This window comes from Athalia rosae, chromosome 1, assembly GCF_917208135.1.
Source record: "Athalia rosae chromosome 1, iyAthRosa1.1, whole genome shotgun sequence".
In the NCBI taxonomy this organism is placed as follows: domain Eukaryota; kingdom Metazoa; phylum Arthropoda; class Insecta; order Hymenoptera; family Athaliidae; genus Athalia; species Athalia rosae.
The window spans coordinates 27,022,402-27,041,735 of record NC_064026.1 but is presented as its reverse complement, the minus strand read 5'-3'; the positions used below and the strand labels follow the sequence as shown (position 1 = coordinate 27,041,735).

The following is a 19,334-nucleotide window of genomic DNA, read 5'->3' as shown; positions in this document are numbered from 1 at the left end:
AGCAAGCTGATTACTTCGCGCTCCTTCCGTGCCCGCGAATCGCGTTGGTTCGATTTAAAACATTTTCAAAATTGGAAAAAAAAAAAGGGGGAAGAAGTTCGACTGCACGTCCTTCGAAGCGGGGGGTGGAAGAGAGGGGCGCGTTGCAGCACCTGACCTAAACATAAATCTCAAAACTAAATCCTGAACCGAGTGCAACCGGGTCTCCTCCGTACCTATTTCTCTCCTCTTCTTCGCTTATATCCCCTTTTTTTCTACTCCATGACTTTTTTCCTACCCTCTGTCCCGAACAGAGCCAACGGTGGTTCCCCCCAGTTCGGATCTTATATCGGCACGGAAAAAGATGGGCGTCGATACTTTGCTTCTTTCGAAGCTCTTAAACCTTGCAGCCACTCGAACAAACTCGAGCTATCCGTTCCCCGATCTATTCCGGCCCCCCCCCCCCCCCCCCCCCCCCTCTGTGCCGTTTCGAACTTGGTAGTTTTCCCCTCCAAAAGAGCCAACCCCGTCTGTACAGCTCGACGAATCCGTGGCAATATATACCTATGGAATTTCCGACAGAAATAATCCTTCTGATATAGCACGCGGAATAGTAGGGTTTGGAAGAAACAAAATTTCGGACTAAGCTCCGGATCGACTAAATAGTCTTTGATGTTCGCTTCGCTGATTATGAGAGGAGCAACGGCGAACATATAGATGCTTCAATTATCGCCCCCGAATTAGCATTTACCAATTTGTCGATAGGAGAAGCTCCAGCGACGCTTTGCGAGATTAACGAAAGCTTATCCCGCAATACCCGGAGGGCATTTATTACACATATCGCCGAACCGGATCGATCTGGACCGTTCTAAAGCGACGAAAATATACACGCGGATAAAAGTGCGATACCGGAATGGCGATAGATTCAGCGATTCGTTCGTTGCAGATTTTTTTCTCCTTTGTCCCGTCGAAAACTACGGACTTTGACAGAATGGGATGGATTATTGATCCGGTATGATCGCTACGCGCAAACAATCGGCAGTTTTAAATCGGTATTAACGAAAATTCGTACAGTTCTATTGAAAAGTATGTATGAACATACAATTCCGGTATACCCGCATTTATTCAATGGAGGTTCGGTACGTGGCGCTAGTTTTTATGAAAGTTTTCTTTCCCATCGTATAATCGGACTCGCCTTTTCAAGTTTGAATAATATTCGTAGTTCAGCGCGGCACCCCCCCTCGCGCGTGTATTCGTCGCCCTTCCTTCCGCGGCTTCATCTTGCACAGGAGATTATTCTCACGAGTAGCGGCTTTTCTGCCATCAGGCAGCAAGCAGACTCCAGTAGAGCACCGGGGCACGGATTCAATTCCAATTAAACTTTTAGTTGGCGTTCGTAGCACCGGAAAATTACAAGAGTATAGATTTTACGGCTTCGCACCCCCGCGAAGACCTACGCGAAGCGATTGTGTGCTTTGCCGCGAAAAGATAAAGGGAAGATGAAAACGAAATGAAATAAAATTGGAAGTAGGAGAAAAAAAAAAACGAAAAAATGAAACTCGAATAATTCTCATCTCGCATTACGTACGGCACGGTTAACGATTTATTTTGTAAACCCCTGAATCGACGAGCCCCCTCGCCGTCGGATTATGGTCAGCTCTTCGTTTGGTCGTTCGACTCGGAATTACCCACTTTGAAATATTAAGATTACGCGAAAAACTCGTGGAGCGAAGCGAAATATCCGTTCCAATTTCGCCGACCGGTAATTTTTCACGTTTCCTGAAACAGCGAGTGTTTCTATCTCTGATTTTATTCCCCTCCACGAAGTTAGAAAAATAAAAGCATCGATGGATCGCGATAACTTTATTTTTCGAAGATATGTAAGATTCATGAAATTCGCCAAAGTTTTCTCTCCTCAATCGTTGTTTTCCCTTTTTTTTTCTCTTTCCATCCCTACGCGGTTTCAAAATCGATTTTCGTCACATATCTCTTATTCTTTGATCATTTTTATACGGTGACTTGAAAATTTACCGCGAGACTTTCATTCGCGTTGACTACGAAAAAACCGTATTCCGAAAAACCCAGCCGTTGAATTCAGGGAGAGTCGTCGGGTACTTCGACCTCGCTATACGCACATGTGCACGGGTACGGGACGTTGGGAAGTGGAAAATAAAAATATGAAAACAGAATAAATTCTTCTTCATCTTTTGCCAGCCATAGGGACTTCGGGTTCTCGGGAGAGACCCTCCACGGGAAACCGCGACAACCCGACAACCTAATCATTTTTCTATCACCTGCAGTAACCACATTTTCATAAGTGCATCAACTTATTGGATTCCTCAGCGGATAAGTTTTTTCCCTACCATATACCGCACGATATTCTCCTTTACCGCGTACTCCTCTTCTTTCTCTCGTTGCCATAATTTATTGAACGAAATACAATGTACGTATACCTATACAGCTGGGTATCCGTATTCCTTCTCTTTTCTCTTATACAGTTTCTTTTTTTTTATTACCTTTTATTTTTCCGGCTATCATTTCACTCTTTTGAACAACACATATTCCTTGTATATACGGTAGGTCCCGCAGGACGCGTTTTTTCGCGACCCTTTGATCCCGAGAAAATGGGTTTTGAAGCTATACCGTGAATTTATTGGGTACACTTTTACAGCCTTGTTAACCCCAAAGCAAGAATCTCACGGCGGTTGACCATCTCAGGTGCGGGTTTGAGAGACCGGCGGAGAGAAAAAAAAAAAAAAAAAAAAAACAAGAAAAAGAAAAAATGAAAGTTTTTTTCGAGAAAAGGAAGGAAAAAGATCGCCGTCCGGATCGTGTAAATTTACATCGAGCAGTTTCTCCTTTATTTTTCTCTTCCCTCTCGCGTAATACAAGTTGAATATAACCGCTGGTGTTTTGCAACTTCTGTCGAATGGACACTTCAGTTCTCCGCTGTTGCGAGGAAAAAAAAAGGGAATCGTTTCATTCCCCCCGCCTTATTTTTCCTTTTTCCTTCGTACTCGAGCTGCCAAAGAACCAATCGAAGTGATTTTATCTCGCCGATCGGGTTCCGAACACGTATCACACCGCGGCACGCGTACGCGTGTATCGGTGTAATAAATATACAGGGAGGCGCGTTCATGTGCAGCTGTTGTGCGGGTTTGATACAGTTGGTAATACGGCAATTAATATAAGTTGTCAAGAATCTTGTAGAAAGTGGGTGGAGATCAGTTTGAAACATGTTACCGATTGTATCTTGCGGTTATTAGCCGTTTAAACGGAAATTGTTCGTCTACGCCGCGCGACTCTGGATTTCTGATAACAACTTATGTATACGTACGTACGTACATGCCCACATCCGTGTGCGCGCTCACTTCGTACGCTGAAACGTTCGATTAGAATGCACCGATAAACGGCGACGGCAAAACTTATCGCGCCGCGCGGTCCTCGAACACTCATATTCTCGCGGAGTTAATATTCGACGCGCCTTTAAGTTGGGCAGAGAATCGGTATCTCCTCATCGCCACGCGGTCTTCCAACGGATCCCGTTTACATACCGCTCCCGCAGCTCGGTTTTCGCCGCATAATTGAGTGTCCTTCCAAGATATCGCGATATCGATCTCCCGCCGAGATTCGCCAATTAACATTCGAACGAAGGATAAATTGGCCCTTCGCGATACAGACCTGGTACATTTGATACCGATATCTGATTTCCTATATTGTGATTGTTTGAGGGAAAAAAAAAAATAAATAAACCAGAATTTTATTAACGAGGATATCGCCTTTTCTGTTTCAGGTAAGAAACACCTTCGGCGTATGGAATCCGGAAGGAAAAGAGCGTTAATTGAACTCCGTGATTCTCGTTCTCCCCGCGGACGATGGACGTATCGGTGAAATGGAGGAAAGAAATTTTGTTTGCAACGCGCCCGTGTTGGCACAGGGGATGAATTCGAGGTCGAGAAGAGTCCTTGACCGTTTCATCAGAACCCTGTAACAAAGTTCTCGACCTCATTTCGTACACCCTCATCGGACCCCCGCTAACTTTATTCATTTTTCTTCGCTCGTATACTCTTTTTTTTTTTCATTCGTCTATTATTTGTATTCGTTATCTTTGCGTTTTTCCCCGGCATCGTCGACGATACCACCCGTCATATTCTCATATATTTGAATTCGGGTCCCAACAATGATTGCTGTATAAATTTTTATAGTTTTCAGCGCTACAGGTTACGTTCGGATGTCCCACTGCAATCTAACGTGCACAGCGGCTGTGACGCGAGTAAAAAGCGTTCTCCCGTTCTATGCAGATGATCCATTCAGCTACGGAAAGTAGAGGAGCTTCACCGCGTATAACCCCGGGCGTTATATACCATATATTTTACTTAAGTCTACCTCAGACTCATAAATTTTGTTTTAAATGCATTTCTCGGTATACCAGCGATCTCGACACCCGACGCGAAATACGTACGTCGTCGAATCTACGGATCCCCCATATTCGATTTTTTTTTTTTTTTTGCTTCCTTCACGCTCGGTTTTTATCAAACACGTTTATTATATCACGAGCGATTCGATCCGCCGCACGGCGGCACGTCCTTTAATTTTTAATCTAGTGGGATGCACGTACAAGGATACCCTAGACCGTGTGGAAGCTGCTTCGAAACGTGTGGGTGGACGTCACGCTCTCGTTGGGAGCTGTGAAATATATCGTCTGACATTTTGCGTAGCGTAGACTATGAGAATAAGATACACAGAGTCAAGTTGGTAGGCTTTCAGAAGCGGCGGGTGGTAGTTTTCGAGGTGGCTCACGCTCCGGCTCGCTACTCGAGTAAGCTTCTTGGACAAAGATCTCTCGCGCACTTGGTCACGGAATCGCGTATAGTGTCTCGAGTGTCACCGCCGAGTCTCTTTTGTGGTGGAAATTTTCTGCGAACGGGCGGCCATTTTCTTAGAACCAGTTATTACATCTTCTTACGTTTTCCGAAGCGTAGCAACGAAACTTTTGATTTTATTATATTCGTGGGATGAATATTCTCGCGAACGAGTGAAAAAGATGAAAATTTACAGAAATCAAAGCAGATCGGCAGGAGCACCGCAGGATCGATTAATATCTAATATCCCGGAGAGCTTCAAACGCCTGCAGGATAAAGCGGGACCTAAGTTATGTATCGTTTTATTTCAGACGTACCCTGCAAAAGCTTTCCGATTCCATCGATCGACCTCCTTTGTGGTTAACCCTCAGAATTCGAAGGTTTAAACTTTCATGCTCGGATGACTGCGAGGGCCACGGATAGCCCCTTAGGGCTGCCTCGACTGTTAAAACGGGATTTTGCTTCGTTTCTTTTCCTTTTTTTTTTTCTTGTTTTTTTCTTCCAAAGCCCCAGAACCGAATACGCGGAGAGAATACAATTAAGAAGCAAGATGAGCAAAAGGGAGAACAGAGTTCGGGGAAACTATTCGTACAATAATAGCGAATTCATAAATCATCGCGCTGTGTACTTGGAAACGCGGTCATTTCAAGATGGCGACTTTATTAAACCGTAAGAACAGCGAACCGTATAAGTATGATAAAAAAGAATAAGTCATGAAAAAAAAGGAATTAGTCGGAGAGGGAACGCAGTCTGTTATGCCAGGTAACAACGCAGCTGAGCTTAACAGAAACTTTCCTCATTTCTCACAGCCTGAGGGAGGTATAAGAAATCGAAGCTCAAGAACAGAAACTTACCTCCATCCACCCCCAAGGATTCCAGCGAGCCAATACGTTTCCCCATTTTTCTCAAGCTTGTCAATATTTTGTCGCATTTCTCATCCCTTATTGTTCTTCCCTTTGAATTATACTGTCCCGAAAATCAGTCGGGGCTACAGAGAGACGAAAAAACAAGTGCGAAGCTTTTCAAAATCGGGGTTCGTACAATCTCCTTGATTGTGAGACAAAGTTTGTTATTATTATCGATGCAAAGTCCTCCGATCGTCGTCGGTTCGATTCTTACTCCGCGTCTGATGAAAGAGATGATCCCTTCCCTGCGCTAGTCTTTTTATTTCTATTATCCGAAAACTTTACGGTCTCCTCTACAAGTCCCCGATGACGATTAGGCGTCCTATAGGTATACCACGTAACAAATTACCCCTGAACTTTGGTAACGCGCCAAAACGTTTGCCCTTCACGGGAATTCCTACGTTGTAGATACATGTAGAGTAGATTCACCTTGGGTACTTCGTGCATTTGCACACAGGTATTACCTGTCCAAAAAGAATTTCGCGAATAAAGGGAGGCGCACCCTCGGCTCGCGGAAAATCACATCGAGTCATTAATTACCCCCTCGCGCTTTCTCTTTTTTTCGTTAATTTATTTTTGCGCGTGGAGAACTTTTATCGTAGAAGTTCTTCTTTTTTTTTTTTTTTCTTCTCAAATTGAAGAAAAAAAGTAATAATAATGGCCGGGTACTTACAAGTGAAATATTGACGACGGGCTACAGATCGCCGGGTTTTTGTGTCGCTTTTTTCTCTACTCCGTTCCGCAGTCCCGTTTTTTCGTTTTTGTTTTTTTTTCTGTTTTTTTTTTTGGACAATTGGGATTCTAGGAGCGAAGAATTATTGGTTCCCAATACGATTGTAAAGCTTAAAGCCGTAGCGCGCATGCAGTTGCATATGCCAACACGATAATACCACGCAGTCGGCTATACTCCAGGGCGCCCGCTGCGCGCGGTACAAAAATCTTGGGTAAAAAGCTTTCGGCATGTAAAGCTAGGTGGGGGGAATATAAATCGTAGTTTCGATACCGATAACGTGTACCGTACCTGCATATAAGATGCACGATATATAACGTGGTTACGTAAGAAACGGCAACCCACCCCGTTCTATCCTCGCGCAACGAATTGATAAATTTTCCTTGTCCGATACACTTACCGTACCATTTTATCACCGCGTGATTTCTCATCTCGTTGACATCCGAGATATCCGAGCAAAATTTCGTGTCTTTGTTCTCTCCTTTTTTCTTCCGGTTATGCTCCAGAGATTGAATCGATTGACGATAACACGCGGAAGGAAATCGCGAGTACCTCCAGAATTGAACTTCGTGCAGCCGAACGAATATTATACGCGAAAGAGTTTTTTGGGGGGGGGGGGAGGGGGGGGGGGAATTAAAAAGTCAAAATCGCGAAGCGTTAGATTCGGTACAAAAAGACGCGCTTAGCATTTTAAATCCTTTTCTTTATATCGGGCGATTCGGTGAAAAAGCTGCGCCGTCCCACGGACCGTAGGTCGTAATTGAATGTAAATTCAATATCCTCCCCGTCGTATACCTATGTAGTAAATACTTTAGAAATTGAAAAGCTGTACGAATAATCCTCCCTCTGTATTCCGAAGGGCAGAAACGGCGGGCACGGCGACGGTGTACCGCCGTAACTTTTTGCGACCTGGATGTCCCGAATGGAAATCTTCCCCCGCACCGCAACCGGACTTCGGCTCGACTTTATTCCGACCGAAGTCCGAAAGTTTGTCTCTTCACGACGCGTAAGCTGGCCGCTCAAATTTGTCGCGTTAAAAGTTAACCGAGAGCCCCGGGTGAAATTCTACCCGGACTCAATCTTTTCAATTCTTGATATACCCACCGTCATCGGTGGCGTTTCGTTTTCGGAGGATCCTCACCATCGGTATTGAATCGATTGGAGAGGGTGACGAGAGAAAAATGTTTCACTTGTCGCGAGTCATCGTTTAATGGTCTGTTTAGAACGCGTGGCTTAATTTTCCCGCGTTTGAAGTTTGCCCTTCGACTAATAGGTTGCGACAATTGAGGTATTAAGGCCGTACCCTTTGATTGCTTGGGACCGTTCTACCATTTCGGGGTTAGTTTCCGTCGGGTTGAGATTAGTGAGCTCGGAGTCACGTATCGAATTGTACGCCATTAGAATTCTAAGCCGTTAGTAACGTCAGACGGACGCGGGGTGGGGATCCAAATTACATGTATTCGTATGAGGCGTATAGCGTACTCTACCTATACCCCGTGTATCCATATACCTTGGAGTCGGTCGAATTCTTAGGGAAACGGGTAGAAGTGAAGGAGGGTCGATTCGCGGACCTGCGGATCTCTTGGCTTTTATTCTTGATCTCTGACCTGAATAACTTTTGACAAATCCAGAGTTTACGTATACTACCGTACGTGTGTATATATCTGGAAGAAAACCGCGGAAAAACCGACGTATCGACGTTTCGCTGACATTTTTGAAAAATTGATCATCGACCCTCCAGTCAATCGGCAATTAAATAAAATATCATCGCCGTTCGGCTGCGCGATTCACTCATTCCGCAAAGTCCGACCCGCCCACGAGCAAAATACAACGGTAGCAATCAGCTCATTTAGCATCACGAATTTGGAAACACGACCCTCATATCTCGTTTTATCTGGCGTTTCGAGTTTCGATTGGGCATCAACTTTTTAGAACAGAGAAATCCAAAAGTGAATCGATACGCCCCCGCGTATATAACAGCGGAGTATTTATCTATATTTGGCCATACAGTTATACACACATATACCGTACATGGTATACACATGGCAAAATAACCCGCGGGCGTTATATTGCCGATAGAATTCTCCCGTACATCGAACGGTAGAGCCGTTGTGACCATTTATTGGTAGCTTCTGTACTCCCCCAGGTGTTCCAATGGTCCACATAATTTCCTAGATAATGGGTATAAGCCGCGAATGTTCCGGCAGCATAGGCGTTCGAAATTCACATTAACGTGCGGTACACTCTTGCGCAATGGGTTCGACCAACGGACCTTCACCCGATCTATAAAATCGCTATAAATCCGATACGTGGAATTATTTATCTATTACGTATCACCGCGTGATAAAGCCGTGCGACTATTCGTACGCGTATACATATACATAGCTGAGACGAGGATACGCCGCATTTTACATGGCGAATGAACCCGGCCTTTGACCCTGATTATTTTATATTTTCATTCGAATTCTGATTCATACAACTGCAGTTTTTACGTTCGAAAATCCCCTCGAGTGCCTGAAATATCCGTTATTCATTTGTGGATAACTCACATGCGCTGCGTGTGTCGATATACCTATACGTATACCATCGAGCTGATATTGATTTTCTCTCTTTTGCAGAAATTTTCCAGAAAATCCTAGACGATGAGAAACAAATTGTGATTTTAATACGTTCTAGTATGATTTCCCCTTTTACCAGCTTTTATTCAAAAACTGTCGATTTTCACGATCGCATTTCAGCGATTTATTTTTCGTCCGATTCAAAACGATGACATTTTTCACAAGTAGATACGTGACTGTAATTGTACGGGCGAAAAAAAAGTGGAAAAAAAAAACAAAAACGAAACATCCATCCCGAAACGCGCGTTGTACTCCGCAAAGTGGTTTCATCTCGATCCCTGCGTATACCTATATCCATTCCCGTGATGTACGCATCTATCGTATAAAAGTATATTATATACAGACGTGTGCATACATATACCCATATCTCAAATACATTTAACATGGTTTCCACCTTTGATTTGCGCCGCATTAACTTGTGATGACGTATCAGCGTTATCGCTAATTAACGCGGTAATGCCTATCATGCGCCGTGTGCGGGCTCGCGCGTTATTGCATCGTTTAATATCCGGTCGTAGAAAATTTTCAAAATATCCTGAAAAAAAAGGAGAGCTAAAAAACACTAGAAGTCGAATTTCAAACCTGCTTCGAATTTCACTGTTCGGAAAACATAACGTAGGGTGGTTGAAAAATATCTGTCAACGACTCGCGAATTGGGTCCGATTTTTGAAAAATTTTCGTGGAGTGCGGACAATTTTTTTCTCCGTACGATATTACGTCACGTTAGCGAGTCAGCTTACCGCGTTCAAAAACAGAAGAATGTAAAAAAAAAACACACCCCCCATACCGGAATGAGTTAGTGTATAAACGGCGTAAATTGTCACGGAAACAAGAACAAAAAGAAAAAAAAAAAAGAATTGGAAGCGAAATAAAACAAATATCCTCGGGAACAAATGACGCGTGACATCGTTTCGCGTATGGTCCTTTTTCCCCTCTACGGATATACGTCATACGTCACGTTTTTATTTTGGTAATTCGGTTTTTTATGAAATTTCCTTTTTTTTTTCTTTCTCTTTGCTTAATTCTTTGCTTTTCATCTCGCAAGATTGTATGTGTGATTCTATACATGAGATCCGCACGTACGGCGATTCCCTGGAATCCCCTGTCGTTGCATTTTATTCAGTTTTCGAAATTTCCATATTTATAAGCAATTATCGCGCTTACACAGGTGTGCGTACGTACAGGTATACTTCCAGGATGGATATTGCCTCCCATCCGGTACCCACCTCCGCACCAAGTTTATACTCCGATGTAACAATTTAATATTACGTTGGCAGTGGTAGGCGTCGCGACGCTTTGCTGGTCTCCGCGCTCCGCCATGGGGAGCGCCGGCCATTTGGTAGGGTACCAACGCGGTACGGGCCATCGACAACCACCCGCAATTAGTTAGAAACGGGTGGTGCGCCCGCGATTCTACTGATTCTACTCGCAAACCGACCGGGGATTCGGAATCAGAACCGGTTTTCCCCAACGTCGAATTTATCGCTCCCTTGCCGAACGATTTCTTTCTTCCTCTCTTTACTTTTCTCTTTCTTCTCTCGCAAGATTTTTTCCCCCGTTTTTCAACTCTACCCCCTCTCCTCTGCGACCCTCCACGGAATAAATAACGATCCTTTTAAATGCCGTTCACGGTGTCGTTTGTAGGCCTGCCGATTCAGATTCGCTTCGTTACCCTTTTCTTTTTCTCTCTCGTTTTCATCCGAGTATGAGAAAGAATACTTTGTGTTTTTTCGTCTTTGTTTTTATTCTTTTGGTCTCCGCTGCAGGAGTCGAGAACTTTCTTTCGATCAGGAGCACTCGACGACTCAATATTCGAAAATTCAGATTTTAGGTATTTCTCACGAGTTACAGTGCTCTTCGAATAATCTCACGTTAGTTTGCCTTGCGCTTTGTTACCTCGCTTTTGAAAAAAAAAAAAATCATTTACGCGGCATTTCATTCACTACATAATCCTCTGTATGTATCACGTATAAAAGCCATTCCAATTAAACCATTCGTTAGAAGACCGTGTTATGACGAAATTAAACAAACGATGTAAAAATTTACCGTTCGTATCCTACGAGCTCGGTGTTTTATACCACGTTCTTGTTCGTAAATTTTCGAACTATTGTTGAAAAAGTAAATTGATTAAATGAAACGAGATACTTTGAGAGATTGGTATCGGCGGGCGAAGAATGAACCGCGGATTGATTGAATTCTTTTGCTCATGTCCGATATTAAGAGTGTATATACCTTACACCAGGGTACATCGACCGCTGAAAATACGATCAATTTGGTAAATGGGATATACGGTGAGGATAACTGGTAGAGATCACGTGGTTTGCTAGGCCAGAGGCGACAATTGCCTCGGTAATTGCATAAAGGTTCGTATACGTACCGACACCGGGTATGTACCGCAAATACGGTATACGTGTGACACGTGTACGTGTTTATATACGTGCGGTTGGAAACGCGAACTCGAATAGCTCCTCTGATTTAATTTAGCGAAACAAAGCCTAGATCCTAGACCTAACCAGTGCGGAGCGCAATCTTGGCACAGAACGTGCAGAATGCGCAGAATGCAGCACGGACCCTAGAAACACCCCAACGGGGCTGGTACCGGCGCTACCAATACCTACCTCGAGGGTTTGGTGCGATTCTCAGTCTCGGTGGCCCGGATCCCCGAGCATACAGTCGTGTATACTAAATACGTACGATAATATATATACACGTAACAGGGTGTAACGTGATTACAATGAACATCCCATTCCAAGAAAATTACCGGCAGGTTGTCCACGCACGTCCCCTTGGGTCGATAATCCAACGATTGTTAGAGACAATCGATTCGTCCTTCAATGGGTGTAATTAATTTGCTCCCGAGTGCGTACGAAAAATTGCAAAATTTTTCTCAACCCCCAACGTAAATCCGGTACTCGCCTAACTTTGTCGCATGTAATTCTTCGCAGCGGGTACTTTTTTCTTTTTTCTTTTTTTATTCGTTCGTTTGCCAAATTTTAATTATCAATTTTTTTTTCCGAATTTATTTATTACTTGAAATCCGTACGCAGGTGTAATTACGATACGAGCTTGTATGGGGTGATTAAAATTCTCTCTTTCTCTCTCTATTTTTTTCCTTCTCTTTAATAACTTTGAACGATCAAACGCACCTGCGGTTTTCGCGTCTCCTGTATAGTCGTGCACGGATACCCTGTGTACGATTCGGTTGCCAAATGCGACAGAGCTTTTAAAATCTAAAAAGTTTTTACAGTTATAATATTACACGTGTATCGTATTATCGCCATTTTGTAGGTACTGAACGGATCACGAGATATTTATTCGTTTTATATCCTTCGACGTGCTTCAAGTTTTCCACAGGCAATTGTAACGCGAGAAACTATGTATAATTTGCGAATATGAGACTTTAACTAGTACGCTGCGAACGATTGGACTACGAAGCGACATTATACGTATACATACGAAATTTTCCCTCGATATTTTGTCTCGTCTGAAATTGATAATTTTCGTACATTGACGTGATCAAATGAAATAACGAAAACTCGTACTCCGTACCTTTCAAACGAAATCCCCTAAAAAGAACAGGAGCGTCGTGTTCTCCGGTAAATTTTTTCTACCTACACATATAGTAGTCGTATCTATTTTCTCCCACTTTGAAATGCGAACGATGTATAATCATCGGGAATACTTTCCGTTCGTTCGGTGCCTTTTAATTGATACGAAATAACGAGCGGAGTTTCGAAAATGTGAGTCACGTGAAATTGAAAATAAAAAAAAAAAAATAAAAAAAAAAAACAAACAAACAAACAAATTGGACGGGGGAAAAAGAACAAACATCAATCCGCTTTGGCAAATCTGTAAAACGATACAAGCCCTTTTCGGTATTCTCATATATTCGCGCTGATCGCGTATTAATTAAAAAATTTCCTTTCTCTTTTTCTGGGCGGTTTTTTTTTTTCTATTTTGTTGTTTTGTCTTTGAAAATCCGCGATTCACGCGCGACATTCGACACGCGCGACTCATTGTGTGACGAGGTATTATCGAAAGGTTCACGACTATTCGCTGGTGCGAGATTGAAAATCATCGAGGAATATATTCTCTTTCCATTCCGAAAAATAATTTCGGAAACAAACGAGACGGAGCAGATATATATATAGACATTTAATACGGCTACGTGAATTTCTGGAACACCTGCAGTAGCGGTATACGGGTACAGAAGTGAACTGCGGATAGGTTGAATTTTCTCGCAGATTTTCCGTAATTCACTCGTCGCATAGACACGTTATAGCAAATCCGAGTTCCCTGAAAATTGGAACGACCATTCGAAAAGGCCACAGTGTTCCGCCTTCAGAATTTTCGCGTTAGCTGCAGAATTGGAAAATCCAAGAGCTCCTCCTGCTGCACACTGCATTGCGGTGGGAATTGAATTGTAGAAATGTGAATAGCGTGTATTGGATGTTCAGACAATTATAGTCCGATTGAAATATTCTTTTTACTTTCTTTTTTCAACCTGAACAATAATAACCTACGATTATGGTGGATATAATTAATACCCGTTCATCCGATATCCCTCCGTATAAATAAAAAAATCTTGTACCAAAAGCAAATGCGAGGGAGGAGATTTTTAATATTCAGATTATAACAATATTACAACATGAAGTTCGCCGCGATGACGAAAAGCGATCTGTTGGAAATTTGATATTTGACAGTTTGTTTTTCAAGATTCTTCGTTTCTTAATTCGTAAATCATTGTCCTAAGTATAAAATCAGAAAAGGACGTGCTCTTTTTTTTACTCAAAATTGAAGTTAAGTAAAAAACACTCACATTCGACAATTTTTAGATGCTTCCTATGATTTTTTACCAGAAAAAAAATCAATTCTTGAGCAGAAAATAAATCATTTTTTTAATTGGGTTTAATATGCTTTTCTTACGTATTTTGGTCTCAGGAATCCTAATCTGAAAGAAAAATTTTTCCATCTGCAAAAATGACCGAGTTATCGCCAATTTTTCGCATTTTTTGGCATAAATTTTAGAATATCTCGAAGGGAAAAAATCGTAGCTCAATTTGGACAACGGATTCGTGTTCCTGAAGTCAAAATACACAAGAAAAGTGCCATACGATCAATTTTGAAGAATAAAAATTTAGAAAACAAAAAAATTTCTAAATTTTTTTTTATTCTGTACACTTGGTGCCTCCGATTCTGAACTACAGACGTATGCTTTAGTGTGGCAGAATGGAACAGAAATGAACTCGCTGAGTGTACTCTGAACTATATAAGCATGTGCTGAATTTTTACATATTTACTTCCTTAAACGGTTATATAGAATTTCGCGGAAAAATCACTGCAAAGGAATGCCGTAAATCAGGTGGATCAAAGGGGTAATTTACGAGGTGTGAACAAGATTTTTATCAGGTGTTGACAGCTCGTCTGACACCTGCTCCCAATAGGAGCGTGAAAAAAAATAAGGACTGTGATTTCACACCCCTTGAACTATTAAAAAGCTATAAATTATGTTTATAATGTGGCACGTGCCGTCGGTCAAGATGCCCGAAGCACGTGTAAAAATAGGAAGTCGCATCAAGTGGGGCGTACTTCTTTTTGATTGGGTGAGCCGAAGCTTGGGACCCGAACTCCGCGCGGACTGCATTTGCCCAATGATTTTTACATATGGATTTTGGTGCGAGAAAGCTCAGCGTGGTGGGAGCGCAAGACGCGAGGCGATACGCCGCGAAGCGGTAGAAAGACCAACGAGATAGAGAGCGCTCGGGTCCAGCCCGCTAAAATATGAAATCTCGGGCTACGTAACCCGCCATCACGTTTCCCGTCGTATCTCGAGAACGAATGATCGGAATTTGATGACGCATTGAAATATTGAATACGTGATTTCGTGGCCATGGATTTTATTCATAAATTATGTTCGTAGCTGAATTTGATCTACGGATTCGTGTTCCTGAGACCGAAATGCGTTACAAGGTGTCATACGATCAATTTTTGAAATACTCCATTTTTGACCTAAAATTGATATTTTTTCCAGTTATTTTTTCATATGGTATTTTCATATATTTTGATCTCAGATATCCGGATTCACAAGTCAAATTGATCCATCTTCAAAAATGACCGAGTTATCCCCATTTTTTCGCATTTTTTACCATAAAAATGGAGATATCTCGAAGGGAAAAAATCGTAGCTCAATTTGGACAACGGATTCGTGTTCCTGGGGTCAAAATACATAAGAACAGTGCCATACGATCGATTTTAAAAAATAAAAAATTTTGGCCGAAATTCGAAAAAATCGTAAGGGGTACCCCTTGGAAAAATCTCAAATTTTGGCCAAAAATTTTCATTTTTTAAAATTGATCGTATGGCACTTTTCTTATGTATTTTGACCCCAGGAACACGAATCCGTTGTTCAAATTGAGCTACGATTTTTTCCCTTCGAGATATCTTCAAATTTATGCCAAAAATCGCGAAAAAATGGGGATAACTCGGTCATTTTTGCAGATAGATCAATTTTTCTTCCAGATTCGGATTCCTGAGCTCAAATAACATTGAGACAGACTAAAAAATCAGTTTTTTATTTTTGACCCCAAAAAGCTGAAAATTGGCGATAACTCGATCAATTCTAGAGATAGATCAATTTTTCTGTCAGATTCGGATTCCTGAGGTCAAAATACGTAAGAAAAGCATATTAAACTCAACTAAAAAAATGATTTTTTTTTGCTCAAAAATCGAATTTTCTTTTTTCATACATATAACAAACTTTCCTTATACGGCGAATCTTACATAGGCACTCTTCTATCGGATTTATGAAAAATTCTCTATTCTTGTGGTTTTACGAAAACAGAGTTACAGTTTATTCATCATTGAAAAATTAAATACATTCACATTTGTATGAGTACAGGTATGTAACGGTAAAATTGATTGTTGTTCTGTGACTGAGAAATTCATTTTGATTATTAATAAAAAATTTTTCTGAAGTTTCTCCACTATTTTCATCCGCTTTTATGTACGTGTACCTCTATGCAGCACTGTATACGTGGATTGCAGTTTCTAGAAAACTCTAACGACATTTTCTAACAGGTCGCGTTCCTCTCTCGTTATTACTATGATTATTATTATTATCATTATTTCCATCGTGATTATACGAAGTGCCGAAGTTATATGTACGTACCTTGAAAGCTCTCTTTTCATTAAATAATAATTGTTATTACCATTATTATTACTATTATACCTACTATTGAGATCATTAGATTCTCTCTCTTTTTTCTGTTATTACAGTTTTTCTATCCGCACTCCGACCTCAAGACATTGAAACAATTATTGCGGGAAAGTGAACGTGACGGGAATTAGTTGTAGATTGATTCATATATAATAGGATTCGGTATATGAGAACGAGTTTTCTGTTACGGAAGATCCGAGCGTCGGTGTGTATCTCGTACGTCGGGCTGCCAAACTATTGGCAATTTTTGTTTGTTCCGTCTGGAAAGATTATTGGATGTATGAACCTCCGCGAATTCTACCATCGCAATTCTTTGCCAATTCGATATATATACGTGGAGAGAAACCGTCCTCCGAACCAATAACTTCGGCTTCACGGTTTCGAGTGGGTTGGTGCTTTATGCTCGCTAAATTGTTACTCCTTTCGTTAATCTGTTTCGGATAGGATACGGTTTCGGATAAAAGAAATAAAATAAAATAAAATAAAATAAACGCGTATAACCGAAGTCCTCGTTCGCGATTTTATTAAGTCAGAAACGTGACGCGTGTGTCGCACCATCACGTTTACGATGTACGTATATTTTGAGGCACAATATAAATCCTGGTGAAAATTGCACGCGCGCGCGCTATGTGCAGGTTGCGCCGCCTTATTGGACCTTTTGGTTCCATATATTCCGCGGGTGTAATAAAACTATATCCGCATGCGAAGCGCACGGGAGCGAAATCGTGTATAGATATAGGTAGTAACTAAAATAGAAAGTTGCAAGCTCTCCGGAGGTGCCACCGGATGAAATTGAATCCCGTGTCCCGTCGGTCTAGCCCCGAAATGGACGATCCCTTTGGGGACCGACGGGATCGCGTCGTCGTCCGCAACCATCTCGCCGTTTTCTCTAATCCGTAGAATGAGACGGGGACCTCGTCATTCCGGGATACGTAATCCTTCTACTTTACGTATACCCCTTCCCTTCCCTTCCCTTCCCATCCCCTCCAACCGTCGACGAACGACGTTCCCTTTATACTCCGTTCCTTCGAGCTCTCTAATCTAGGACCTTTGACTATATACCGTAACCCAACCCCATTTACATCGAGAACGTGCGCGTATTATCCTCGAGTATTTTGCCAAAAATTTCCCGAAATCTTGTCATTTCGAATAATAAAAAAAAAAAACTCCGACGTTTCACTTGTCTTATCATCCCTTCTCTTTTTTTTTCTATTTTCAGGCGTAGCTGCGTCCGTGGAGGTACACTTCGAGAACAAGGATGGAGGTTTTTTTCTCAAACATACGCCGAGGCAGTCGTATCCTGCCCAACTGGAGTCCATCCCGGTTCCACCGATTTTAGCACCTGGGCCAGCGCCACCCGGTTCGGTACTTTCGATCGACACGTTTACCGTCTTCCAGACAAGCGAACCGGCATCGGTCAGAGCCACGTACGGTCCATTTAGTACAAAGCAAACAGTACCAGCTAGATACATCGTACCTGATCCTCTGGACGCTCTCCCCGGTCCCGAAACAAGGAGAAATCTAACATCGACGACAGCCCTACTGGACGCCCAAGAATTGAGCGCCAGACATTTGGACATGTCGGCTCATTTGGTCCGCCCGAGTATCCCGAGGGATTCGCCGGTGTTGAGAGTTTTATTTCACGCCGGCAGCGAAGCCGGCGGACGACGTCAAGTCCTCTTGGCCAGACACCAGAGGGTATGCGTTGTTCTGCACGCTTCCCTGTCGGGGAGAACGCCTCTTACCGCAGCTTGTAGTCCCGACGGCGAGGACGGCGTGTGCCTCGCTCAAATAACGATACCGGCCTCTTGGTGGGCGCCACTCCCGCCCCCGGACGCATCCGGCAGGGTGAAGGTCGCCAAAACTCTACCGAGATTGGTGCAAGTCGCTTATTCCGTTCTCGAACCGCGCACGGAAGGCGACGGGGGATGCCAACCGAGGGTGCAAATTCAACCGGTCACTCCCCTGGGACAAGTTCCACTGGCCCCCAACAGGGCGGCGTACAAAGAACTGAGGGCGGACGAATCGTTCACACTTCTCGTACCCCACGCGCCCTTGTATCCGAGGTCAAGACTCCACGTTCCGGCATTTTTACATCCTAGACAAGGGGGAGCGCCGGTAGCTGCGGTCATCATAAGGTGAGTTTTTTCGAATATTTTGTGCGTTTGCTTGTTTTTTTATTTTTTATTTTTTTTTATTTTTTCAATTCATTTTATCAGATGAGGCAGGAATATCAAGATGTAAGGTCGTCGCGAGATAACCAGGTGTCGTTGGAGGCAGATTATCGTTATTCGCTCCCTCTGCGCGAGCATAAAAAATAAAATAAGGAGAAAAAAAAAAAGAGGAAAAGTATAATCCCCACGGTATCTGGAGACCGTCATTCTTGTCGCATAATTCAGCCAATTACCCTCCTTAATAAGACTCTTTGAAATATGTTGATTCCATTCGCCGGCGAAACGGCGGGGTAGGTGCGGTAGGTATCTCGGATACGTTACGGAAGAGGGGAACCTTTTTTTTTTTTAAAAAAAGAAAGTAGAGTGAGGTTGAAATTACGTAACCACACCACGTTGCGGAATCATTTTCCGACATTTTTTTACGGCGTCCGACCCCCCTTATCTATACGTATACATATAGTTTTCACGCTGGTTTGACAACTTTTTCTAGTTTTCCTCCCCGTTCTTATGCATAGCTAATGTACGATATACATTTAATACGTGTCAAGTGCGCGTTCATCCCCCAAAATGAACAGTTGATACGGTTGCCACGCCCACTTCCGATACGGTGGACGTAATAATCCAATTCGTTAAAAAAAAAAATCATGTCATTATACGGACTAATCCCGACGGACACAGGGGATGAAAGTAGGAAGCCCAAAAGCCGCGTTACGTGTGCAGCAGATTACGTACCTAAAAAAAAAAACCGAAAAAAAGCAAAACTGTCTCCAGCGATGATGATTTATGTCGGCACCGTTTTCGACATTTTTGACCATTTTTGTTTGTTTTTTTTCAAAATATACGATCCACT

General features: G+C 42.6%; 1 protein-coding gene across 6 annotated transcripts in view; it reads left to right on the top strand.

Moving 5' to 3' along the window:
* Window positions 1-19,334, top strand: part of LOC105683476 (transmembrane protein 132E) — a 168,297-nt gene that overhangs the window by 91,255 nt on the left and 57,708 nt on the right. For all 6 annotated transcript variants that reach the window (XM_012396090.3, XM_048648880.1, XM_048648877.1 and 3 more), the window contains one exon: window positions 17,530-18,448. In XM_012396090.3, the coding sequence (XP_012251513.2) occupies window positions 17,530-18,448 (919 nt within the window). The remainder of the gene's footprint in view (window positions 1-17,529; window positions 18,449-19,334) is intronic.